At 34.8% G+C, this 27,021-nt stretch overlaps 3 protein-coding genes across 5 annotated transcripts; all 3 read left to right on the plus strand.

Annotated features, from left to right (window-relative positions):
• Positions 1 to 551: 551 nt before the first annotated feature.
• LOC109171268 lies at positions 552 to 1,605 on the plus strand. Its single transcript, XM_019320336.1, has 2 exons — positions 552 to 1,431; positions 1,470 to 1,605. The coding sequence occupies exons 1-2, from the start codon at positions 584 to 586 to the stop codon at positions 1,471 to 1,473; spliced, it is 852 nt and encodes a 283-aa protein (XP_019175881.1). The 5' UTR covers positions 552 to 583; the 3' UTR covers positions 1,474 to 1,605.
• A 2,013-nt stretch (positions 1,606 to 3,618) lies between these two features.
• Positions 3,619 to 14,804, plus strand: LOC109171195 (probable pre-mRNA-splicing factor ATP-dependent RNA helicase DEAH9). Of its 3 annotated transcripts, none has more exons than XM_019320316.1 (24): positions 3,619 to 3,799; positions 3,913 to 4,057; positions 4,251 to 4,325; positions 4,820 to 4,909; positions 5,139 to 5,218; positions 5,406 to 5,475; positions 5,597 to 5,682; positions 6,436 to 6,502; positions 6,648 to 6,743; positions 7,288 to 7,387; positions 9,162 to 9,208; positions 9,330 to 9,413; positions 9,502 to 9,555; positions 10,281 to 10,381; positions 10,709 to 10,799; positions 11,180 to 11,344; positions 11,500 to 11,589; positions 11,729 to 11,800; positions 12,185 to 12,283; positions 12,486 to 12,572; positions 13,007 to 13,060; positions 13,173 to 13,252; positions 14,021 to 14,228; positions 14,349 to 14,804. In XM_019320316.1, the coding sequence occupies exons 1-23, from the start codon at positions 3,699 to 3,701 to the stop codon at positions 14,166 to 14,168; spliced, it is 2,082 nt and encodes a 693-aa protein (XP_019175861.1). In that variant the 5' UTR covers positions 3,619 to 3,698; the 3' UTR covers positions 14,169 to 14,228; positions 14,349 to 14,804. The 3 variants fall into 3 exon arrangements, with proteins under 3 accessions (XP_019175861.1, XP_019175862.1, XP_019175863.1); XM_019320317.1 differs by having other exon boundaries at positions 3,699 to 3,799; positions 14,377 to 14,804; XM_019320318.1 differs by having other exon boundaries at positions 3,699 to 3,799; positions 14,404 to 14,804.
• A 1,312-nt stretch (positions 14,805 to 16,116) lies between these two features.
• On the plus strand, positions 16,117 to 20,439 carry LOC109171183. The gene is made up of 9 exons (XM_019320311.1): positions 16,117 to 16,557; positions 16,642 to 16,851; positions 16,952 to 17,133; positions 17,265 to 17,410; positions 17,979 to 18,237; positions 18,774 to 18,925; positions 19,066 to 19,330; positions 19,526 to 19,831; positions 19,992 to 20,439. The coding sequence occupies exons 1-9, from the start codon at positions 16,176 to 16,178 to the stop codon at positions 20,238 to 20,240; spliced, it is 2,151 nt and encodes a 716-aa protein (XP_019175856.1). The 5' UTR covers positions 16,117 to 16,175; the 3' UTR covers positions 20,241 to 20,439.
• The last annotated feature ends 6,582 nt before the right edge of the window (positions 20,440 to 27,021 follow it).

Consider the following 27,021-nt stretch of genomic DNA (forward strand, 5'->3'; position numbering starts at 1 on the left):
GCAGTTGCCCTAACACCTGAAAACTAAGCTGTTTGGTCTTTAAGAGTGCAGTGTTTAGTATAGCTGAAGGAGGAGATGGAATAAGGTGGGAGACAGCACAAAGCACACTAAATATATAATGGCATATATGGGTCGTCGTCTGATCTTGATATATACATATATACTTGAGTGATCGAGGGAATGAAATTATTATTATTAGAAATGAGAAGCGAAGCCACATTGTGGGGACGAAATTAAAGGGGTTTTCTTTAGATCAAATGTAGTTTTTTCTAGCTTCTTTAACGCGTTTGTCTGTCCTTTCGGATTCCTATAAATACCCACCAATTCCATGCATTAATCAGATGAGCTTTCTTGTCTGATCTTCCAATGGCGAAGCATATACTCTTCTTTGTGCTGCTACTGGGGCTTGGAATTTGCTCAGCAGCCAGAATTCTATTGAATTATGATGCTGGGTATGGCGCCGGCTCTGGTGGTGGTGGTGGTGGAGGTGGAGGGGAAGGAGGCGGGTATGGTGGTGTAGGTTATGGGAGTGGAGGTGGTGGCGGGTCTGGGTATGGAGGCGGTGGAGAGCATGGTGTAGGGTATGGTGGAGGGGGCGGAGGGGGAAGTGGCGGTGGAGATGGTTATGGTGCCGGTGGAGAGCATGGTGGTGGGTATGGGAGTGGGGGTGGTGAAGGAGGCGGCGCGGGAGGCTATGGAGGCCGTGGGGGTGGAGGTGGGAAAGGTGGTGGAGGAGGTTATGCCGCCGGTGGAGAGCATGGTGGTGGGTATGGGAGTGGGGGTGGTGAAGGAGGAGGTGCGGGAGGGTATGGGGGTGGTGGAGAACATGGCATTGGGTATGGTGGTGGAGGTGGCGGTGGAACTGGTGGTGGAGGCGGTTATGGCGCCGGATATGGTGCTGGAGGAGGAGGAGGTGAAGGGGCAGGGGGTGGATACGGTGCAGGAGGACAAAAAGGTGGAGGACAAGGGGGTGGCGCCGGAGGAGCCGGAGAAGCATCCGGCGGTGGTGGCGGAGGACACGGAGGCGGTGCTGGAGGAGGTTACGCCGGAGGAGCATCCGGGGGTGGCTGCGGACAGGGAGGCGGTGCTGGAGGAGGTTATGCAGGGGGAGCCGGAGGAACTTCAGGTGGCGGCGGAGGAGGACACGGTGGCGGTGGCGGTGGAGGTTACGCAGGAGGAGCCGGCGGAGCATCCGGTGGTGGATATGGTAGTGGAGGAGGAGAGGGTGGGGGAGCAGGAGGGGCATACGGAGGAGGATACCCTGGTGGCGGCGGCAGCGGCGGTGGAGCTGGTGGAGGAAGTGCGTACGGCGGCGGAGGTGAGCACGCAGGTGGATATGGTGGCGGCGCAGGCGGTGGTCACGGTGGTGGCTACGCTCCTTAAGCATTACAAAATGGAAGCTTGGAAGGATTCGTCTTCTTGCCTATATGAAATAATAATAATAATAATATTTGGAAGAATAATAATATATAATAAGAACATAATTACGTACTTAATTAATTACGTGAGGGCAAATTAAATTATTAATAGGGAAATTAAAACTACTATTTCTATATGTATTAATTAATGTTTGTTCTAATCAATATACTTAAATTTATGATTTTACATGGTGTATTATTTTTTCTTTTTTTCTTTTTACACTACCAGCAGTCATTCTTAGCTTGTCTCACAATCTATCAACTCTACAATATTAATAAAGATCAATCAATTTAAACTCTTCAAAGAATAATCATAAAAATTTAAGAAAATTCATGGTAATTCACAATCCAATTTGCATAGAAATTAATTTCTCTACGTGTTTATTAATTAAGTAAATTCACTATCATTGTATAAGCGCTTTAACTATTTTAATACATAAGTAAGCACATATAGAATCCATGCAAGACAGTTTTATAAAATAGTCATGTGTATTAAATCTTTGAATAAAACGATTCATTATTATTTTTATTATTTTTTGAAAAAGTTTTTCATAATTATTGAAATGATAAGTAGTACAGAATACATGAAGGTAAATTAAATTACCTATAATTGACCTACTCAGAAAGTTAATAGACACCTCTCAACAAAAGTCAAATTTGGAACCAATTACTAATTCAATGTCCTATCATATTAGATGAAAACAATTATTATTATAATGAATAATGAATAATATGATATCTATCAACATTAATTAGTTAGTTAGTTAGTTAGTATGTATTTTAATTTTTGAAACTAGTATTTAAATTTTAATATTTTATTATTAAAAATTAAAATTATTTAACATTTTGAGTAGGAGTTGACGGGGAATAGGGAATCCCCGACCCCGTCTAATTCTTGGCAGGGGACAGGGATGGGGACGGAGTCGCGGGGACAGGGACGGGGAGTATACTCCCCGCTCCCGCCCCGTCCCGTTGCCATCCGTAAATGTGGTATGAATTTTATAATGGAATAAGGGTCAAAATGGTCACTCAACTGCACACCAAATTACAATTAGGCCATGAACTTAAAAACAATGCATTTAGATTCATAAACAACACAAATTCGTGTAATTCAATCCAAAATTACTTGTTTACCTGAAGTGGCGGTTACCAATTTTAAAAATTATTTTTTAAAATAATGTGAAATAAAATAATTAATTAAAATTAAAAAAAAGAAGAAGACAAGAACGGCCGGAGACGAAGGGACCTTCACCCCTTCGTTTCCATGGTTAGGAACAAAGCCAGTCGGAGACAGATCTTTGAAAGTTTTAATAAATTTATAATAATTATAAATGAACACCGTATTTTTTCGATAATTATAAAATTAACTTCACATTTTTTTTACTAAAATCTTCCGCCATTATTGAACCCTTATGAGTAGCCGAAATCAGTGTTCACTTTTACAGGAAGACCTGTTCGTGCGTGTGTGTGTGTGTGTATATATATATATATATATATATATATATATATATATATATATATATATATATATATACACACACACACACACACATTCAAATAAAAACACCCATTAAATGTTCACAAAACATGCGAATCAAATTTTATATTTACAAGAATTACAACCTCACAAGTTTGAGAGTAATTTATATAAAAAAGATAAATTTTACACTTCGCAGATATAAAAATAAAGAGATATTAATATTTAAATTATTGAATTGTCGCTCTATTTAAAACCAAATAAACAGAATAATAAACGAACGACTTAATTAAGTAAAAATACAAAACTCTAGGGATGTGTTTGGTTCGCACATAGGAATCGGAATCGGAATGGGTATCAAATACTTGGTAATGGTAATGAGTTTTGGTGAAAGTATTTAACATGTTTGGTAGTAGGGTGGAATGAGAATGGTTACTAATAGTAGTGATTAAGAATGAATAACGTAATGAAACCCTTATTGTACTTGGGTATGAGTTTTTCAATTGATGGGGTATTCGAAACCCATAATAGTGTTCTAAAACCTATTAACCAAACAACAACAATCACTTTTATACACATTCCCATGGGCAAAACCAACCAATCAAACACACCCTAGGATTACATTAAATTACCAAGATTGTTTAGGATTGAATACACTCCTAAATTATTTTCAAAAAAAAAAAAAGAATACACTCCTAAATTAGGTATTAACTCCAAATAATACTCTCGCTCTATTCTTCTCTATCGGACAGCAGACGCTGATACTCTGCTCAGCGGTTAGAGAGAGCACTCACTAAACAAAAATGGCACAATTCTGGAAGCCGGGAACTGAGCGGCCCCGCCTCGTCGACGACGAAGACGGCGGCGTTCTCCTCTACTCTTCCACTCCTTCTTCCTCCTCCGGGTATCATCCTCTCTTCCCCTTCATATATGTATATATGCGACTGAGCTTTTGTTTTCACCCTCACTTAGTTAATTTATGCTTTTTTTTTTTTCTTGTAATATTGTCTTTAACAGATTTGGATACGGAAATATAGAGAAACAGAGGCAGAGGCTACCGGTGCACAAGTACAGAACTGCCATTCTCTATCTGGTGGAGACTCATGCCACCACTATCATCGTCGGCGAAACCGGCAGTGGGAAAACAACTCAGATTCCTCAGGTATTTTCTCAGATTTGTCTAACTCTTCGTTTTTTCCCTACATTATAAAGTGTGATCATTTTTATTTCGTTATTGGACTGTTTGTACATGTGAATGCGTTGAATAGGAATTTTGATTCCAACTTTGGACTTTTGGAGGATTTTTTTTTTTTTTTTTGGAAAACATTGTTGTTTAGTACTTTATGTGAATGCAGTATTTGAAAGAAGGTGGTTGGGCAGAGGGAGGGCGCATGATTGCTTGTACTCAACCGAGGAGATTGGCTGTGCAGGTATTGCTTTTTGGACTTTAGCTATATCAAGTTCCTGTATTTGGCTCTTCACTTGACTTTAAGTTGTTTTAAGTATATTGACTGTTCTTGAACTAGGAAAGAAACAGGGACTTTATTGACAATTGATACTGGGATGAGTAGATTTGTGAGTATGTTGGTTTCTAGGGCATTTAAAGGGCTTGTTAACTACATCTTGATTTTTCTAACTCCATTGGTTGTTTCAATTTGACACTGATTTGCTTAATTGAATTTATGCCACTGTTTATTTCTAGTGCATTGCCTATTAGTCTGTCAATTGTAATGTTTAATTAGCTGCCTATGAGTAAACTTTCTAATGTCTGTCAGTTAAACTGAAAAACTTTATTGCATCGTTAATCGTGACTTTTGCAGCCTATTTCTTGTTCTTATTTTATTGTGAATATTGATAGATCATAGATGTTAGTTACATGACACTTGAAATATCTATTAGAAGGTTCTGAATTTTCTTTCTGCAGGCAGTTGCATCTAGGGTTGCTGAAGAGATGGGAGTAAAACTTGGTGAAGAAGTAGGATATACAATTCGATTTGAAGACATTACAAATACGGTGCGAATCTTCTGTATATTTTAAGATTATGAATTCTGAATTCTTTGAAAATAACACCTTACAAGTCATAGATCCATCACAGGAAAAGTTGTTAGCTGTCTGTTTTGCACTGTTAGTCACTAGATCTCTGTAGCATCATATGCTGGAGAAGAACAAACTTTGTATGTGTTCTTGTGTGACTAAGTCTGACCTTCATTAATGATGAGAATTTTCTATTCTGGCTTCACAGGACTTAACTAGAATCAAATTCCTAACTGACGGAGTATTGCTGAGGGAAATGATGGATGATCCTCTACTGAGCAAGTATAGGTACTCAGTTTGGGTATTTAAGCCTACTGCCCTACTCCCTACTTATTGAGGGGTGGTTAATATTTTTTGTTTTTGAAAAACTTGTACCTTCGCTAGTCCTTTCACTCTTTCATCTATTTACTATAATACACACTTTATTCATATACTATTTTCGGTTCATGAACATGACTGTTACTTGTTTGACCAGTGTGATAATGATAGATGAAGCACATGAAAGGTCTATTTCTACTGACATCTTATTGGGACTTCTGAAAAAGGTATGTTTACTATAAAATAAGGAATGAGCCCTCTCATGGGCCATTGCCTAAATGCATAATTTAGTTTTTTCTTACTCGAACTCATGTGGTATATCAATCTAAGCTCACTATGGGAATTCAGATTCAACGGCGCCGGCCTGAGCTGCGTCTAATCATTGCTTCAGCCACAATAGAAGCAAAATCGATGGCAGATTTTTTTAGTACCAGGTTTCTCCTTTACTGTTCTACTAACATTGTTCTATCTAATTTTACCCCATATTTAACAAATCAAAGGTGTTTTAGTTCTAAATCCAGAAGACAATAGTTGAATAGTATGAAATATCTGATTGGTAGAACTGGTCATCAGAACTTATGCATTTCTGTTCTTCAGTTAAATTTTTTTTTAAAGAGAGATAGCTTCATTGTAAGATTCTAGTAAGAGAACTTGTGGGGGTAGGGGGACAAAAGTGTTGTTCTCAAGACTACTCTGGAGGCTATCATCCAATAGAAAATATGAAGCTTTTGATAGCTAAATGGTAGTTTCTGTCTCATGTATGACTATATCACAATTAGTGCCTGGTAGTGGTAAATTGGTAATTGTTTACTTCTAGAGTTAAAATTTTGTACACATTTTTCCAGAGTAATTCCATTCTTTATAGATCTGAGTAAAAAATCTTTGCTGTAAGAATTGGAGTTGATATCATAGAAGATACTGATCCAGAGTTTTCACTCAGCCCACATTAAAGATTTGTAAAACATTTTCTATGATCTTTTGCCTTGTTGGACCCAAAAATAAAATAATTGTTGGTGCATTTATTCTCGTGTGTGCAAAGTATTCATTTGCTTGTTATGTAAATGCAATATTTCCTTCATGTTGTCCAACTTTATCTAGGACTATGAACTGAATTCATTCTGCCTTTTATCTTCTGTTTGTGCCAATCACATTACTTATCAAACATTTATACTTTAAAAAATAAATAGAAGGCGTCGCCTATCAGAGCAGGAGGAGAATGGACCTAGTAGAGAACCTGCCATTCTCTCAGTAGAGGTATATGCTCTACGCCTTGTGTTTCTTTCTGAAATTTGGTTGGCTTACATAAGGCTTTATGACTGAGTTTTAATGAAATTATGAATTTTATGTAAAAAGTAACTTTTTTATTTTTTTTTTTTATTTTATATTTTTTATACTTCAGGGCAGAGGATTTAATGTGGAGGTTTTTTATGCTGACAATCCCGTGTCTGATTATGTCCAATCTGCTGTTTCAACAGTGTTGTCAATCCATGATCATGTAAGCTGGAGCATGTGTAATAGCATTGTTGAACTGTTAAATGCCTCCTGTTTGTAGAGCTATTCTTGTGTCAGCCTTGTTGTCATATGCAAGAACCTGGTCATTTTCTATGTTGGTTAATCACTTCTGCCTTTTCATGTCCTTAAAAAAAACAAAGAAAAAGAGTAAGAAAAAGAAAAATCAGTCTTTCCCTTGAGAAACCGAGAAACATTGCCCCAAGATAGAATTAGATAGAACATGGCATACAATATGCCTGTGCTGCACTTTGCCTAGAAGTTATTTACTCATATGGGGGACATGGATGTTAAAGTCAGTTACAATTATTTTTTTCGAAAAAAAAAAATTAATTGTCCAGAAAACAAAAAGGAGAAGGAAATTTCGAGACATCCTCAGAGAATTAATTAATTAATTATTTTTTTTTCATATTTCATATCATCTTGTTTTCAGGATAAGAGTGCTTGACTGGAATTATGATAAAGATGAAGTTTCATTGTCTTTTCTTTGTTTCCTTATTTTTCATTTCTTTATTATAATACTACTGTAGGAGCCAATGGGAGATATCTTGGTGTTCCTCACTGGACAAGATGATATTGACACTGCAGTTCAGATGCTTACAGATGAAGTCCATAGTAAACAAAAGAAAGGTAGTTGCTGTAGTAGTTATAATTATGGGAAGAAATCTTATCGAATATAAGACTGTCTATGTTCTAAAAGGTTAGACTTATATTTATTGAATTAAATTAACTTTCTAAAGGTGTTCATGGCTTAAAATTATAGTGCTTTCTTCTTTTGTGCTAAGTTTAATGCAATTGTTTCATAGTCCCTAATTTCAACTTTTGAAGACTAAATTTGCATGATCTTCTTTTCAATGTTTTCACATTTTGTTGCTGGTCATGGTTGGTTTGTAGAAATGTCCACTTGAAATTTCGTCCTGCTCGTAGTTGTATTTCAAGGATTGCATAGCCATTTAAAACAAATGTTACCTCTCCACTCTTAGGGCATCCTCAATAGTTGAGGATTTTTTTCCATTTTTTTGTGGGCCCCAACATCCACCTCATCATCCACTATCTCACTCAATCACAAAAAAACCCTTCTCCACATTAGTTTGAAGTTTTTTCTCAGTTTTTTATGGACCCACAATTTGACTATCCTATATTTTAATTAATTATTTATTTATTATCATTCTAAAAATTATAATTATAATTATAATTATAAAATTAATTTAATATTATTGATAATTATAAATTTAATAATAATATTATTGATAAATATAAAATTTTAATTTAATTAATAATTACAAATTTAATAAATAAAAATAAAAATCAATTTAACAACAAAAAAAATTAAATTATAAAAATAAAAAATAAAAAAAACAAGAACTGAACGGCTAGTTCTTTGTGAGAAGAATAAAACAAAGAATAAATTTGGATAACAAAAGTTAAAAGAAAGACTCATGTCAGTGAAACAGTCGTACGATGCTGACAAAATCCTCATTTTTGCAGGAGGAGCCATACACCAAACACCTCACTTCCACATTAGTTAAAAACTCAACCTTCAAGATTTTACTGTTTGAAAAACCATGTATGAACCCCTATTGGGGATGCTCTTATGAAATATAGTGAGTAATTTTCATTACATTTACATAATGGAAACATTTTAGCTTGCAAATGACTTCTGGAAGTTACATTAATGACATTAAGGATGGTCTCGTGCTACACCCTCTCCCAAATTAGTTTCCTTCATATTTTCATTAAAACAACACTGTTCATCACAAAGGGCAGCCAGTCTGCAAATTAGTCAAAACTATCGATACAAATTGTGTTTCCAAGAACAGTCCTATGCTCCAAAATGACCCCACCCCCCCCCCCCCTTCCCCCCTTATACTATATGTGATTGTTTTAATGGAATTTTGAGGAAGTAATCATGTCGAACTCTTATGTTTCAATCTTTAATTGAACTTTTCCCAACTAGATTGGGAATAGAGCCCAGTTGAGTTTAGTTGAAGTGTTGAACTGTTTACTGAAGTTTTGATGTTAGTGAATGGATATTTTATTTCTCATAAAGAACATAGAAAAGGGGTGCACCTATACATTTTAGTTGTATATTGTTGCAAAAAGGGTGCAAACTATATGTTTTTAGTTGCATTTGGTTGCAATTATTTCACATTGCTAGATGAAAACATTTCAGGATCTCAGCTCTCCTGTTTGTTTCCTTTGTTGATAGTCTTTCATTATAATTTTCTGTATGTATATACATTCATAGCTTTTACATATATGTGTGGATGGTATACGCAGATATTTATTATGCCATGTCTAGTTTGGTGTCATAAGAATGATCAAAGGAAATATTATTTATTCCACCATATTTCCTCTAGTGATCTCTGACAGCTTGGCCTGCTTTACCATGACTCATTGGCAGGGTTGATTTTTGTACCACTCTACTCAGGACTCCCACGAGCGGATCAGGTCGGCAATTTATAGCACTGTGTTAATATTTGATATTCTTACATTTTGTGACCAACCCGCCTTTTGCATTCAATATTTCTTTATTTTATTTTATTTTATTTTTGTTTTGTTTTCTGGGCAGGATATTGTGTTTACTCCAACTCCCAGAGGAAAGAGGAAAGTGATAATATCAACAAATATTGCTGAAACATCATTAACTTTAGAGGTAGTGAGTCTTTGATTTTGGGATAAATGGGAAATGTAGATTAAGTTTATTGAGCAATAGTTCTGTTCTGTAACTGTCTTTCCTCCAGGGTATTGTCTATGTGGTTGATAGTGGATTCTCAAAACAACGGTTCTACAATCCGGTATAACACTCAACCCTTTAAAATTTATTTATTTATTTTTATTTTCACTTTCCTTTCTTTCTTTGTGCAACCAATCCAGCTTTTGGTATCAGAGGCTTGTATTGCAATTATTATGATGTGTATATGCTGTTTTGAGTACTCACAAATTGACAAGTCATGCCAAACAAGGTTGCTAAGTTCCTTACTACAAGTACTAAATATTGTAGTTAACAAGTGCTGTGAATTATGGATGTATTTCAAAAACATTTTCTGCCTGTAACAGAAGTATTTACTCCTAGCTGATTTTCAAATGGGTCATCAACTTGCTATGACAAGCTTAGTGAACATAAACTGGAAGGTGTTTTAAGCTTATAAGATTATGAAGAATAACATTCTCTATCTTAGATTTGTTGCTGCCTTAAGGAGGGACTCAACAGTAACATTAAGTTTTGCTGGCAGGTTTATTGCTATTTTATTTATTTATTTATTTATTGTTTTTGATTTTTGTTTTTGTTTTTGTTTTTTTTGTTTTGTTTTTGTTTTTTGTTTTTTTTGGGTGTTTTTTTTGTTTTTTGTTTTTTGTTTTTGTTTTGTTTTTGTTTTTTTGTTATTGTTATTGTTTTTTGCTTTTTTTGTTTTGTTTTGTTTTGTTTTGTTTCTGTTTCTTGTGAGAAATGCACCAAGTATGTGATTTTCAGATATTGCAAATGGTTTTACATTCTGATATTTGTTCTACTTTACTTAAGATTTCAGACATTGAGAATTTAATAGTGGCCCCCATATCCAAGGCTTCAGCTCGACAAAGGGCTGGTAGAGCTGGAAGAGTTCGACCTGGAAAATGTTTCAGGTATTGACAATTTGACATCATATGCAACTTGCCACCCCCATCCCCTGAGATAGCCACATGAACATAAAAGTGGTTGTAGGTGTTAGATGACACTCTATTTTTTAATATTAGTGTTATTTTTGCTTGTATGCAATCGAATTTGTTTACTAGGTACTACATATACTGGGAAAGTTTGTGTATGGTCAATAGTAGTTGTTACTTTAATTTTAAGTTGTAGATGCCCTTTATTTTATTCAGTTTTACATGCTACTTTCTTTCTGGGTGACATCCGCACTTACATTTCAATGTAAAATTTATTTGTTGGCTCTTGTTCTTCTCCATAACCAGGCTCTATACTGAAGAATATTTCTTAAATGAGATGTCTACCCAGGGAATTCCTGAGATACAGAGATCAAGCCTTGTTTCATGTGTTATTCAGGTATGCATTTAAACCAATTGATACTGGAGTCATACCTCTTTCATGATAATACACTTCTATTTTGAGTTCTGAGGTTTTAGAATGGTATTAACCTGCTCTGCAGGGGTTCCTTAGAACAACAGGGTCTCTGTTCAAGATTAGGAACTAAACAAAAATTTTGTCAACATCATCTAAGGGCTTCTCTTTATATCATGAAAATAAATGACTTTGAATGACATTCTTATTTTTATGCATGTGATGATAGGTGTGTCAAATCCCTCATAATAAGATTCTCTTTTTTGGCCAAATATCTCTTGCAAATTCAAAATCTTATTCTGCTAGTTTGTGAAGGCAATGTATTAAACAGTTTTTCTGTGTTACTGTCCTTTTCCATTTCACAGTTAAAGGCCTTGGGCATTGACAATATATTAGGGTTTGATTGGCCTGCATCTCCATCACCTGAAGCAATGATTAGAGCACTTGAGATATTGTACTCACTTGGAGTACTTGATGATGATGCTAAACTCACTTCACCTGCTGGATTTCAAGTTGCTGAGATTCCATTAGTATGTTGAAAGAATTATGGTTTAGTCTGATATTTCTATATGGTTGATTTCCTTAGTCTGGGATAGATTTACACTTCATTTCCAGTATCCTATCTTCCCTATTTAATTATTAGCCTAGAAAGTTGTCAATTGTCTCAATGTCATAATTTTTATAGGACCCAATGATCTCGAAGATGATCTTGGCTTCAAGTGAATCTGGATGTTCTGAGGAAATTATTACCATTGCTGCGGTTCTCTCAATACAGGTAACTATTTCCATTTTAATTGAAATAAAATGAAAATATTGTCATGCATTCTGTATGAGTTTTCACCTTGTACTCTAACTCTGTATTTCTTGATGTCTTTTTTAACTTGATGTAATTTGTTTTTTTTCTTGTTTTGCAGTCCATCTGGATTTCCCTGAGGGGAGTACAAAAGGAAATGGATGAAGCGAAGTTGAGATTTGCTGCAGCTGAGGTTCTATTCTTTTGAGTTTTGATCTACTCATGTAAATGTTAACTCAGCAAAAATTAATAAAACCTCAAATGACATTAATTTGATTGATGCTTTTATACTAAGTAATTGCAATTCAGTATTACAGAACTTAAGAGTGAAGCAGTACTAAGTGCTGTGAATAAAATATAAATAAGTTATCATCTTATTTATGACACACAATTACTCTGATATTTGTGATTCCAAATCCAATTTCCTTTCTATTCATATGCCAAAGAATACATGCATGTAAAGTTGAAGTCTCTAATTGGTATATCAAGAGTTTTCCACTTTGATTGTATGTAGTAAAATCTTCAGTATTGTTTCTTTGCCTCATGCCCTAATGTATATACAATTGATGCCATTCAGGGTGATCATGTCACTTTCTTAAATGTGTACAAAGGATTCATTCAGTCAAATAAATCTTCAAAGTGGTGTCAGAAGAATTTTATTAACTATCATGCCATGGTAAGTACCTAGTTCTGCAGTTGCGCATCATTTTTCAGTTATCTTTGGTTATTCTGCAGCTGCTGTTTTCATGAAGATTTTTTCTACTTTTCTAGTCTCTATGTATACTATATCATTTCCTATTGGCAATTAATCATAATTCATAAAAGGTTTGCTTTTCCTTTTTTCACCATTTTCTTAAAATGTGCTATATTTTATGCAGAAAAAGGTTATGGAAGTTAGGGAACAACTAAGAAGGATTGTGCTGCGCTTGGGCTTAAGTCTGAAATCTTGTGAAGGGGACATGCAGGTAATTTATGTGGCTTGTTCCTCTCAATTGTCTTCCATTGGTAGCATTCTGCCGATTAATCATTCTGAATTTGAAACATTGTTTTGCCTTTTCTTTTTGAAACTAATTGCTGCATCAGTTTTTATTTTATTTATTTATTTGTTGTGTGTTCTAGTCAAGTAATGGAAGTGAAAGTTGCATCTAAGAAAGACGTTGTAAAGAAAATCTGAAATAGCAAATTTGGCTTTCATCTTAATTATGCACAATTTGACAGTGCTTGCCACCGTTTTGAGACTCGAGAAGAGAGCTTTTTCTCTGGTGGGGGGTTTTGTTTGTGCTTTCCAAAATCCAAGTGTAACCTATTTCCTATCTAATAACTAGCCATGTCTAGCACTATTCATTTTTTTTTATCAATACAAGACTTCATAATGCGACTATCTTAAATTATTTTGCAGGCAGTAAGGAAAGCAATTACAATGGGATTTTTTGCTAATGCTTGTCGTTTAGAAGTGAGTATTGTCTGTCTGTCTGGGTTACCTTCTCAGTTGTCCCCCTTCCCCTACGATTCTTTTATCTCTATATGATATGATACATTGGTAATCTTTCATGATGTTTCTTCAGGCATTCAGCCACAATGGCATGTACAAGACTGTCAGAGGTTCTCAAGAAGTTTATATTCATCCTTCATCTATTTTATTCAGGTAAGTAAATATATGTCTATCTTATTGCTCCTGACAACACTTGGGTGGGAGAGAAAATTAAAGCTTCGTGTTTAAAGCTTGACTGAAGTTATTTTTAGTTCACTTTTTCATAATATTAAGTTTAGTATTAGTATACAAAATTTATATATTTAGAAACTACGCTAAAAGTAATATTAAACACAAAAAAATCAAATTTAAAAATAAGTAGGATAGATAAAATGGGACAGAGGGAGTAATATTCTGCAGAGAAACAGTAGTTGAGTGATACACATAATAATCTACTTTGTATCTTTAGCTAGTTTCAAATGTATTTGATGCATTAGTCTTCGAAACACTAGTCTGCTCTAACATTGTTCACTCTTCTACCTTTTCCTTGCTTCAATACTTCCTTTGTTATCTGTCATAGGAATTTTCATCTAATGAAATACTCTGTATGTGCGATCCTCCTGGTGCAGACAATGCACTTTGATTTTAAAGCAGGAGGAGGATTCTCTTTAATCTATTTGTTCGTTCTATAATTGGAACATCTCTAAACTACGTCTCATGGCCGGCCCTTTTACCTGAGCACACCATTTTTAGACGCTAGTGATATTAGCCTTTTACCACTAGGACTAGGAGAGGGCAGACGGGGGCTTGAGAGAGGACAATGAATTGAAACATTAAGAAAAAAAAAATTGGTGGTCCGTTATATTTTCATTATAGTAACTGTGAAATGGGGTTATATTTTCATTGTAATAACTGTGAAACATGTCTCATTGGAATTTGCAGGGTCAACCCGAAGTGGGTGATATACCAATCTCTTGTTTCAACTGATCGTCAGTACATGCGCAATGTCATTTCCATAGATCCTTCTTGGTTGCGAGAGGCAGCTCCGCACTTCTACCAACCTCAACACCCCAATTCTATCCCTCGTTGATTCGTCTCCTCTTTCTTACTCCCAGAAAGTTAGCCTGATATTGTATATGCATTAGCTGAGGTATTTATTTATACATACATTACTTAGAATTGCAATATATAGTCTCAACTACACATTTCACTTCATTTTTAGACCTTATTAGTACCTTAAATTGTCGTTCTGAATTTCTAATGTTATCGGCATTCACTTCTCCCTTTGGTCTGTTGTCACACTCTTTCCACTTTTCTGGCTACAGTTCATGGATGGTCATTGGAATGTCTCTGCCTGAGCCTTGAAGTAGATATAGTATTCACTTTGAGTGATGAGGAGAACCCGCAGCCACTATTTGAGGATGTACACCGAGTAAACTCACATTGTGACCTTAGTTGACAAAGGATCACAATGAGGTAAATCAGCTTAGGTTGTCTATAGCCGCGATCTGCTCAAACCAAGAATGCTAATAGACCACTCTTGTTGAGAGTTAAACTTGTAACCTTGTGATTATTAAGTCAACAACTTAATCAACTTGGTCAGGGTTGTCCCCTATAATTTTCACCTTTTAGTTCTTGGTACTTGGTAGAAGTTTTGGGTCCATTTTGTAGGTTTCTTTTTTTGGTACAAAATCATGTACTTATAAATTATTGATATCTGTATTTGATAAAGTTATATTTCTTGCTTTGCTTAAAGTACACACGAGGATACACTGCTGCGAAGCATAAAATACGTTTTTTCGCATTATTGGCAACTTTTATTGTCTTTGAGCATCTACATTTGCACAACATTTAAGAAGCCAAGTAAGAGATAAAGGAGGGAGAGAGAAGAAGAAAACAGAGGAAAAAAAAAAAAGAAAAGAAAGCGCTTAATGCACCAGCTGGCGCGTGCGTAGCTGGACATTGTATGTACGCGAAACGTGCACATTTGCGTATTTCTTTCGATTTTTCTCTCTTCGGGCTCACAAAAAATCAATAACTTATAGGTAAACAAAATGCATTTTCTATCCTTTTTCTCTATCCTCCATTTCATGTTGGACCCCACAAAAAATCAAGAAAAAACTATAGATGGGGTTGCGCTTAAAGCACAAAGTACGGTTTTTTTTTTTTTTTTTTTTTGGGTATTATTATGAACTTCTATGATGTCGGAGTAATATTATATTGTTCCTTGCATTTAATTGAATAATTGTATTTTAATTAATTTCATAATTTTAAGACCCTAAACATCTTGCTAATGCAGTGTTATTGAATAGTGGCAAAGCATGATTAACGTTGAAGCATTGATAATATGCTAATTTCATCCAAATAGAATAAAAACTCTCCACACATGAGACATGAAATGAAATGAAATGCATAATGACAGTACTTTCAAAGGAAAAACACTGTTTCTTTAAGAATCTTGTACAAGAAAGATTTAGATCTCTCCCGTTCTTTTGGCATCCCTCAAAGAATTGTATTCTTCTTCCATAAAAAAAAAATGCATGCCACTCCTAACACAAGAACCAGAATAAGATTCCAATTAGTACAAAGACTTTGATTTTCTATTCTCTCAAAGTCTTTTCCAAGTAAGCTCACCTGTCAGTACAACAAAATTAAATTTCATTATTAAAAAAAACATTCGATTGTGTGATTTATTATACTTGGTAAAAATGTATTCTATTTCTTGCTCCAAAGATTTCAACTCAAATTTTCTTGTGCATTGGATTGTATGACACAATTTAAAATTAGAGTGGTAGCGGTTGGACTAGTCCATCAAATCATCTGGGTTGGAGCAGTCTTAAATCTCCATACTAGCTCTCCCACTCAAAAGATGTGTCTACAATTCAGCGATGGGATTAATCACTGAACTGTCCCAATTGCTCTAATATTATCGTTCTCTCTAACGCACTCACCCAAGACAATTTAACTCATAGGTAAAGCAGAATATTTCCCTATGCATGCTATAAAAAGCAAGCTAAGCTTGATTGTGAGTCTAGTCTACTTACTAGTAGCAGCAGCATATATATATATATATATAGTGCTTTTTCCTGGATCAATTATGGCATTACGCTTGATCATCTTCATCCTCATACTTGGCCTGCAGGTTGAAGCTCGAGTTCTAAGGCTAATTTCATCCGAATCCGATGATATAGATCATGATTTGATATTATTATCAGATGGAGTTGATAATGTGAAGAACAGCCAGTCTCTCAGTCTGACACCTTCACCCAAATGTGTTCACGTCTATGGCTTCTTTCCATGTGCAGAAAACATTGGAGGCTACATTTTCTTGATAGCTGTGTACCAGTTGCTTCTGGTTTTAGGAGAGAAGCTGGTGACAGAGGGAAGCAATACAATGTTCAACATCCTTGGCACTGGCTTTTTTGGTGCTACTGTTTTCAACATCCTCAAAACCTTGCCCAGAATTGTCATGGTCATTGGTATTATTGCATGTCTTCTTATTACATCATCTTTCAAACATTAATTTCAACTTCATTAATTCATACTTTTTGTATTTGTTGCAGCATCTGGGGTGTTCACCAGCAAAACGAAAGCCCAGGAGCAGGTCTCGTCTGGGCTTAGCACTAGCGTTGGAGCCACGGTTTTCAATCTCACATTGATGTGGGGAATATGTGTAATTCTTGGCAAGACAACTGTGTCGTCGTCTAAACCATCTTCGTCTTCTTCACAAAATGCAGAGCCTTCATCTCTCAAATGTCTGCACATCTTAAGGGGTGCAGTTCGACTATCAGCTTAAACTTTTAGTTGAGATGGAACATATGCTTCAGTTTGGTATCAGAGCAATATATATGTTTATGTCTGTCTGTTTTGCAGATACTGGTATTACGATAGACAAGAAGACTACCTACACTGCTGGAATCATGCTTCTGTCTACTATTCCATTTATTCTGGTGCAGCTAGTAAGTAGCTTCAGCTCGATGTTCGAAAGGCGAATCATGGTCTCCATTGCACTCGTCATATCAATCGTTTTGTTGCTGTCGTACTTCGTGTATCAGGTTAGCTGAATTTTCAATCTTATTGTCGTCATTGGCAGACTGAATATGCAAAAGAAGTTTCACTTCAATTCAGCTTGGTTGCTTAATTGTGAGCTTATTGCCTTTTTTCTGTTTTTGTTGATTCTTTGAAGGCTATGAATCCATGGATTCAGGAGAGAAGTTTGGAGTATTCAAAGTATGAAAACTTGTTGGCTGGGTTCCTGAATCATGTGCAGAGGCATGCAGGAGGGAAGCTGATCAATGAGGAAGGCCAACCCGACATTCATCTCATCAAAAGGTGATTGTTAGGATAAACGTTTATTACTAGTTAAAAACTATAGCTCGTAGCGAAGACGTAACTTTATTCCCTTATATATAGTCACATTTTTTAGGAGGGTGTTGGACTTGGTCCTTCACAGGCCTTCCGTCTAACAATTCTCCTCCCAGCACCGGCCAGTCTTAAAGTGCTCAAAAGCTATAACTCACAACGAAAAAACAACTGTATTTACCTACCTTATATACAGTCACATTTTTTAGAGGCACTGTGTTGGACTTGACCCTTCACCGGCCTCCGTCCTACAACCCACCTAGTCACCAATTGCGGTCTTTGCGCCCAACAATTCCCTTCCCAGCTAGTCTTAACTACACAGTTCAAGTGCCCAAAAACTGTAGCTCACAACGGAAAAAACTTATTTCCTTATATACCATCACATTTTTAGAGGCACGGTGTTAGACTTGTCTATTCACCGACCTCCGCCCTACACGTACTCTCACCAATTGCTGGACTTAACAGTGATTGTAGCTGTAGAAAGTGCATTTGAGTTGATTCAGTGTTGTAATATAATTGACTTTGGATTTCTTGACAGATTGTTCTCTGAAACAGATAAAGATGCGAGCAAGTCGCTTACGCTTACTGAACTGGAGAATTTGGTGCATAATATGCAGTGTGGAGTGGTTGAGGTGGACAGAAGCTATGCTCTTTCTAAAATATTGGCATCATTTGATCAAAACAAGGATGAAGAAATCGACGAGGCAGAGTTCATTCAAGGCTGTGTGAACTGGATAGAGGAAGCCAAGCAGTTAGCAGTGAAGAATGACACAACCACCGCAAGGCATTTGAGCCAGGCAATCCAACATTAATTTCCTTATGAAACATGTATAAATCTTTTGGGAAAATGCCCCAAAACTAGTTAATTAGGCTCTTGAATTTTACAACATGTTTGCATCTAAATTCAAAAATCAGTTAATGACCTGTAATAGTAGGTCACAAGGGTTTCGGCGAGACTCCGACTAACTCGAATGCTCCATCAATTAAACCTGGTGACGGACGAACAGTCGCCGGTTGCCTTTGGAAAAAGCGACCAGTTGGTTGCCTTCTCCAATGAAGAAGGCAAGCAATGGTCACCTTTTCCAGCCAAAGAAAGCGACTTGCTAGTTGCCTTCTTCAAAGGTAACCGGTGACCGTTTATTAGTTGTCGAAGCGAGTCTCACTGGAATCTTAGTGGCCCGTTATTACAGGTGAATAACTGATTTTTGGGTTTCAATGCACGAAAATCATGGAGTTACTTGTAACTTTTAAAAGTTCAGGAATCTAGAGGCCTATTTGACCATTTTCTCAGAAATCTTTATGTTGCTATTCATTTTGAACATTGTGGGTGCAGGTGGTTGAACAAGTAACAAAGAGGCAAAGAGAGGAAATTGCACAAATTGAGCATCTCATGGCAAGAATCTTGAAACATGTTCAAGGCCATGCTCTTGAAGCTGAACATCTGCTCAGAGATGATGGGAGCCCCAACATCGAACGCATTCAACAGTATATAGTTTCTTCAAGTCCCAATCTATGATGTTTTTTCACCATCCAACATTATATTCTATGATGTTTGCAATAATCATCTGATCTACCTGTCTGTTTTGTTGTTTGTTACCTATCTGGTAATCTGGACTTACATACAGACTCTTCCGCGAATATGACTGTGATGGGAACAGCTACATCACCCGAGCTGAGCTGCAGAAGCTAATCATGACAGTAAAATTCGGAGAAGCAGTGCAGCTGGACTGTGAGTACTCGGTGAAGAAAGTGATGAGAGAGTTCGACAGAGATGGAAACGACATGATTGATCAGCACGAGTTCGTTCATGGGATGACCCGATGGCTTGATGAGGCGATTCGTGTCTCCAAATGCAGTGACAAGAGAAAGGCCATCGATGAGTTTGATAAGGTACTATATATACGGTGTGTTGTCAAGCTCTAGTTCTCAATCGAACAACCTCATTTAGAATTATCAGCTTAGACTTTTAGTTGAAATGGAGCACATGCTTCAATTTGGTATCAGAGTCATGCCAAAGGTCATGGATTCGAATACTGGCCTGGTAAACGCTTATCCTGAAAATATGATATGTTGTTGGATTTGCAGATAAAGTGGGGAGAAATTGACAAATTGGTGTATGAAGTGGAGCCAAATGAGAAGATACACAACAAGATACTGACATGGGCATTCAACAAATCATTGCTTCAAGTTGTGTTTGGGGTGGCTATCTTGACCATGTGTGCAAAGCCATTGGGGATAAGTATCCAGCAGCTCTCCGACGCCATGGGGATTCCTTCGTTCCTCATCCCCTTCGTGGTAGTCCCCCTCGCCCTCAACACGAGAATGGCGGTCTCAGCCATCTTCCCCATCAGTCAGAAGAGTTCCAAGACAGCTTCTTTGACATTTTCTGAGGTTAGTACTCAGTAGTCTTAATTGAAGCATGTGCTCCATCTCAACTAAAAGTCTAAGCTGATAGTTGGATTGCAAATTAATGGTTATATGCTCAACAGAAATAAAGTTGCGTCTTCGCAATCAATTGATCCTAATAACGAATTGATCAATGGTAGTGCAGATATACGGTGGGGTGGTGATGAATAACCTGATGGGGATGACGACGCTATTGGCAATAGTAATCGCGAAGGACCTGAGGTGGGACTACTCGGCTGAGGTGCTGACAGTGCTTGTGGTGTGTGGCATTGTTGGTTTTCTGGCATTGTTTCGAACAACTTACCCGCTATGGACTTGCTTGCTCGCGTTCTTCCTCTACCCGTTTTCTGTGCTGCTCTTCTATGTTCTTGAGTATGTGTTAGGCTGGGATTAGGATGAATGAATGAATGAAATTTTGCAGTAATATAATAATGTTTAGGTAAGTACTGTACTGAGTGTATGTGTATCCCAGCATGCAATAAGCTAGACTTAATTGTTAGCTAGTTTTAATGCTTCCTTAGCTTGAACAAGTGTTGATGTAAAGAAGAAGCTGGATTGTCATGCCTGGTGAACTGTATGTAGTTCACTGTTTCATATATCTAATCTAAAAGCTAATAAGACTTATTTAAGAGTGAATGAATGTACATTATACATTTTATTTATGTATGTTTTTTCCGTTATGTTTTTTATACGTTATGATATAAGAATTGTACAATATAATATTTTGGTAAAAAATTTTCTACTACTGTTATAACTTACCGGTATCTTTTCCAACTATATATTGTTACTATTAATGCATTCACCGTACTATATATTTTATTATCTTTTTCTATGATAATATTATATATATATATATATATATATATATATATATATATATATATTATATTGGAGTACGTACTAATATATAATATCAAATATAAAAATCAAATTTATAAAAATGATTTACATTATTATTATTATTAGGGATAAAGTACAAATAAGGCACTGAATTATTTGAAAAACATAAATTAAGCCATCGAACTCAAACAACCCCAAAAGGCTATTGGACCCCGAAAAAAAAAAACAACAACTAAGCCATTGAACCCAAAAAAAAAAAAAAGCAATTAACATTTTTAACAAGTTAATTCCAAATTTTTGCTGTTATTGTCAAATGTTTTTATTATTATTATTATTATTATTATTATTATTATTATTATTATTATTATTATTATCCACTTGGATAGCATTATATATTAAAATAATTATAATAAAAATAGTTTTATCTTATCGAGATTTGATTTATTTATTATTATTTTTTCACTGGATCTTCTGTTTAAAAAATAATAATAAATAAATAAGATCTAGGCAAGATAAAATTATTTTGATTATAATTACTTTAAAATATATTACTATGTAGGTGGATTATAATAATAATAAAAATCGTAAATAAAATAAACATTTGGCAATCTAGTTAGCAAAAACATAGCGTTAACCTGTTAAAAATGTTAATTGTTTTTTTTTTCCAGGTTCAATGGCTTATTTGGGAGTTATTTGAGTTCGATGGCTTAATTACTGTTTCCCAAATAGTTCAGTGGCATATTTGTACTTTATATTATTATTATTATTATTATTATTATTATTATTATTATTATTATTATCTAAAATTTAAATAAATAATATAAGATTTTATATAAAGTACTAACATTGTGCATCTATTTTTGCACATTGCACATAGAAAATACTAGTATGTACACACACACGCGCACGCACACACATCATGTCCAATATTAAAATATTAATAAATATAAATAATTAAACATTATAGTTCAAGATATATATACACAAATAATATATGTATTATATACACACATGCTCTACCATTCATAGAAATTGAATTAAAATATAATAAAAAATTAAATTAATTATATAATGGTTTTTGATAGTGTAAATACGTTCACTACTAAAAAATATGGCTATAGTGACGGACGGGTTCCGTCGCAATTAGTCACAATTTCGACGCAAAAGAGAAATTACGACATACTTTGCGACAAAACGTGATCGTTGCATCAGGTTGAATCGCAATTGCTCAGTTGCGACTGTTTGTTGCAATTAATTATTATCACCGACAATCATATTTCTGTCGCGATATATTTAATTTTGTCGTAATTTGTAACCGAAATCAATCGCATTAGTTTGTCGCGAGGTGTCGCAAATGATAATTTTGTTCGTCGCAATTATGCTTATTAGTCTGTCGTTTGTATCAAATTTTTGCCGCAATTGATTTTACAATCGTTGCAAATACTTGCTCATATTCGTCGTTGTTTCCAAATTTTTGTCGAAATGTATGTCGCAATTTTATTAATTTTAAATGTCATTCGTCAAATCAAATGTCGCAATTGTTGTTATATGTTTGTCGTTGTAATATGATGCAACGAATGTCGTTTGTTGTTGTTTTCCCCCTGAGTTATATACCTATAGCATATTTTCCCCCTAAATTATTGAAGTGGCTGTTTTTCCCCCTGAAATGTTAAATGGACATATTTACCCTTAAACTAAATATTTAATTTATTTTTTTTCTCCAACAAATTATGACCATAATTTGGTTCAAACCAAACAAACACTATAGCAACCAAACTGAAATATTCCAATTACAATTTAGAATCGAAATTCGATATTTAGAGTTTATTAAAATCGTGAACCGGAACGGACGGTTCATGTTCTGAACTGAAAAAATAAAATACATTTATTGTTGAATTTAGACTATTTTAAAATAAAAAATAAAATTTTAAAATAAAGACGGTTCAAAATCGCGAATCGGATTCGGAACCGCCGGTTCACGATTCAAGATTCATTTTTTTTGATACATAATTTTAATAAATTGACATTTAAATATTGGGTTCTAGATCTGAATTATAACCGGAAACTATTAATTCGATTGCTTTAGTATCCGGTTCAATTCAAACCGAACCGTGGTCATCCCTACGTATACGCAATAATTTGTTGGAGTAGTAAAATAAATAAAATGTTTACTCTAAGGATATAAATGTCAATTTAATATATTACGGGGAAAAAACACCACTTTTAGAATAATTGAGGGGGCTAATGTGCTTACCTAAATAATTGAGGGGGAAAAAGTGCTATAAGTATATAACTCAGGGGTAAAAAGTGCCATTTTCCCAATATAATTTTGTTTGTCGCAATTATATGTCAATTGTGTCGTAGTTAATATTATAATATATTATAATAATTATATTTTACGTTGTAGTGTTCGTCGCAATGTTTGTCATAAATCACATCATTCAAACTAGTATAATTTATAATTTTCCTGTCACAAATCTTGTGCATATATACAAAATAAGTATCACCCAATATAAAATAGTAAATTAAATTCATCATAGATATAATTAGTTTAATACAAATAGACTCCATCGCCCAAAAACAACAAAAAAACCACTAATATTATGGGGTTGCTAACTAATATCCTCCTCTAAAATGGAGTTAAGAGCTGTTAGCTAACATCATACTAATATACAAAACATAAATCCCAATGGACAAGCTAATCCAAAAAATATGTTGGGATAGTTTAGCTTGTCAAAGTTGTAACCAAAAAAAGAAGTTGATGTTAGCTTTGTACATGCATAATCACAAAATACTATGTGCTGCACCAGATTAGCAACATACTAAATTATCATATATGGTGCTTCCAATTCATCATGTCCATCCCCATTCCTATCATCATGTCAATCACCACCCCTATTACTTTTGGTTTCTTTGACTGTCATTTTGTGAAGTATTTGGATTATCACCACTTGATGATGGTGGAACATTGTCTCCAAATGCACTATCCATTGGATGATAGCCTAAAGAAGATAACATACCAGGGAGTTGTTCTGACAACCATTTCTTGAAAAGCTCTTGTAATGCCTCATTTGCTACATTAGGTATATTAGTAGTTGTGGATCTTTGGGTTGAATTTTCACCTAGAACAGACTTTCGGTTCTCAAGAGCTCCAAAACTATACAAATGGGAACGATTGATATCACCAATTGCATATTTTCATGCATCAGCATCAAATATCACTTGAGAAGAATCACAACCATGTTTCTCTTTTAAAGCTGTGTCATATTTCTCCTACACCATATTTTTTTATTTATAAAATCAGAAACTAATATAAGCATCATATAACTATAAAAAAAAAAACTTAAGTAACTAATAAGAAGAATAATACTTCTTACACTGACAGATTTTGATTTTCCATCCACAAATTGGCCACCATCTTTCTTACGAGTATGAGTTGCATTGAAGATTTCTAGTTGGGATGGTTCTCGTCCTAGTGATTTAGCCTAGCAATTATTAAAACAATTTATTATTAGCATAAAAAAATTTAGTTAAAATGACAAGTATTGTAAAATAGTGAAAAAACAGCATACCATCTTATGCTTATGTTTAACAAAAGAACATGAACCAGCAGTATGTTTGGTGACACTTTCTTCCTTTTAGTGTGTTGCGATTTTTTGCAGATTTCTTCATCCATTCCTCTTTGGACCAAATATTGTCCACAAAATGATTCCAAACTGGTTGCGGGATCCAACTTTCTCTATGCTCTTTTACTTTTTCCCAGTTAGCATTTGGATCATAGGGGTTAATTCCAGCCTTAGTGCATGCATTTTTTCTTCCTCTACTAATAGCATCCCTAAACCCCTTATTAGCTTTGGCATACCATATTTTATACACATTTTCATTTTTATCTTCATCCCAATGATATTTTTCCTAACATATAGAAAAATACGATTATATATCTTATGCTAAATAAAAAGAGAATATTGTTGCTGAAAATGTAATGAAATGCATCAAATGTTTGTTAAATAAATCAACACTATTACCTGAAATTTTGCCCATATATAAAGCAGCTTTTGTATCATCTGAAAATTGAGCCCAAGTTGGCCAAGGATCATTAAAATTTGATTTCAGCATAGCAGAAATGTCAGCAGCAACTCCATCTTCTAGAAAATCACTATACTTCAAATAATAAAATAGTTAAATACATGCCATGCAAGCTACTAATAAATAATTTCTCAATTAAGAAAAACATAATTATACCCAAAAATAATGAAATAAAAAGTTAATAAAACACTACCTCCCACTTATAACATTCAATTTGATCCTCTTGGAAGGATCAGATGGTAGAGCTCTACCTCTATTAGGCCCCCTCCTTTTTGTTTGTTTAGTTAAAGTAGTGGTAGATTCATGAAGTGATTGAACAGTAACTTCTACAGCTTTTTAAACATGATCATCAAGTGGTGTATTTAACAAAGGTGCATCAGATTGGATTCCATCAGATATAGATGCAACATGATTAGGTGGAGCATTGGATTGTGATCCATGAGGTGGTGCATTGGATTGCAATCCATCAATTAAAGGTGCAATAAGAGGTGTGGATTGCAGTACATGACCATTGACAAAATGTGATGGATTAGAAGTAAGATCATCAACAACACCTTGTGCAAAACGACTAGAACTTCCGCTTACTTGAGTTTTATTCTTTCTACTCCTGCCTCTAGTCACCATTTTACCTATAAGAAGGAAAAAAAGTATAGTTATAAAAATGAATTAATTATAGAAATGAAATAGCAGAATTAAAAAAAAAAACTAATTACAAGTACTAAGTATAACTAATTAAAAGGAGAAAAAAAATGTATAGAATTTGATGATTTTAACTGTTAATCATCATAAGAATCAGATGACATGAATGCTATTTCATCTTCCTCATTCTCATCTTCATCATCAACCTCTTCATCTTCTTCTTCAACTTCAAGCAATTCTTCTTCCTCAATTTGGATATGTGTTTGCTCTTGAACCATATCCACTTCTTCCATATAACCTCCATCAAGAGTACACTCAACATCTAGTCCATCTGATGGAGCAATAGTTGTTGGAATCATTTCATCTTCTTGGTAAACAGATTCATTGCCATCCTCATTTTCATAATCAATGTTTGAAATTCCATCATATCTATTTCTAGCCTTAACTTTATAAACAGCCCACCAGTTACGCCTATTTTGTCGAGTGCATGGATAACAACTATAATAGACTTGTTGAGCTTGCTGGGCTAACACAAAAGGTTCATTAGATGCAAGTCTTGACTTGTGATTAACCTCAACCAAACCATTATAAGGATGCACCCTAATACCTCTCTCAGTATCAAACCAATGACACTTGAAAAGAACTATGTTATTACCAACTCCAAAATACTCCAAAACATAGATATCAAGCAAAACACCATAGTAGTCACGTTCATATTCATTATAACAACTTCCTTTCACCCAAATTCCACTATTCATTGTTTTTTTGTGCTGCCCATATTTTTGTGTATGAAACTTAAATCCATTTACAAAATATCCTTTATAAATGGTGACAATTTGGGATGGACCTCTAGATAGCTCGTATATACGACTATCCACATCCTTGTTAATTGAGCAAACCTAAATATATAAATTAATAAATATATCATTAGTAAGTTTGAAGTAATAAAATATAGATCACTTATACTAATTTGTAAATAGTAAAACTTACATATTGTCTAAACCATGAAGCAAATTTCTTTTCACGAATATTCTGTAATTCATCTTCACCTATTGTTGGTCTTGCTTGTTGTATCTCATCATCAAATTTCCTAACATTAGTTTAATAGTTCGAGGTGAATTATTTTTAATTTTTTTTTATCTATATATGTTATAGAGATTAAGTTTGACATACTTACACAATATATGGTACAACATCTTCACAGTTCATTAAAACATAAATTTCAGCAGCATTATACTCATCATCACTTAGGTATCTACGAATACCTTGCCCTAACGGTCGACCCGGATGAGTAAAAATTGACAAACGATTGTTTGCATCTACATCTCCACCATCATCATTACGAGGAACACGGTTCAATCGTGTTTGAACATGATCTTCAAAATAATGTGAGCAAAATGTAGATATTTCTTCAATCAAATATGCTTCACATATTGATCCTTCAACATAGTTTCTGTTCCACACTTTTTTTTTTTTTTTTAATTGATGCAAAAACCTACAGAAGAGAAGTGAAAATCATTTTTTTTGTAAGATTGTTACAATGATAGTGGGAAATATGTCCTAGAAAGTTATACCTTTCAAATGGATACATCCATCTATAATGAACAGGT

The sequence above is a fragment of the Ipomoea nil genome, unplaced genomic scaffold (assembly GCF_001879475.1).
Source record: "Ipomoea nil cultivar Tokyo-kokei standard unplaced genomic scaffold, Asagao_1.1 scaffold0317, whole genome shotgun sequence".
Classification (NCBI taxonomy): Eukaryota; Viridiplantae; Streptophyta; class Magnoliopsida; order Solanales; family Convolvulaceae; genus Ipomoea; species Ipomoea nil.

Bases quoted from the DNA above. Each gene is read 5' to 3' on its own strand.
- LOC109171268 (XM_019320336.1), top strand. From the start codon at position 584: ATGGTGGAGGGGGCGGAGGGGGAAGTGGCGGTGGAGATGGTTATGGTG.
- LOC109171195 (XM_019320316.1), top strand. From the start codon at position 3,699: ATGGCACAATTCTGGAAGCCGGGAACTGAGCGGCCCCGCCTCGTCGAC. The intron at 4,910-5,138 runs GTGCGAATCTTC...CTGGCTTCACAG, and splicing joins TTGAAGACATTACAAATACG to GACTTAACTAGAATCAAATT. The intron at 10,382-10,708 runs GTATTGACAATT...CTCCATAACCAG, and splicing joins CGACCTGGAAAATGTTTCAG to GCTCTATACTGAAGAATATT.
- LOC109171183 (XM_019320311.1), top strand. From the start codon at position 16,176: ATGGCATTACGCTTGATCATCTTCATCCTCATACTTGGCCTGCAGGTT. The intron at 17,134-17,264 runs GTTAGCTGAATT...GATTCTTTGAAG, and splicing joins TGTCGTACTTCGTGTATCAG to GCTATGAATCCATGGATTCA. The intron at 19,331-19,525 runs GTACTATATATA...TTGGATTTGCAG, and splicing joins CCATCGATGAGTTTGATAAG to ATAAAGTGGGGAGAAATTGA.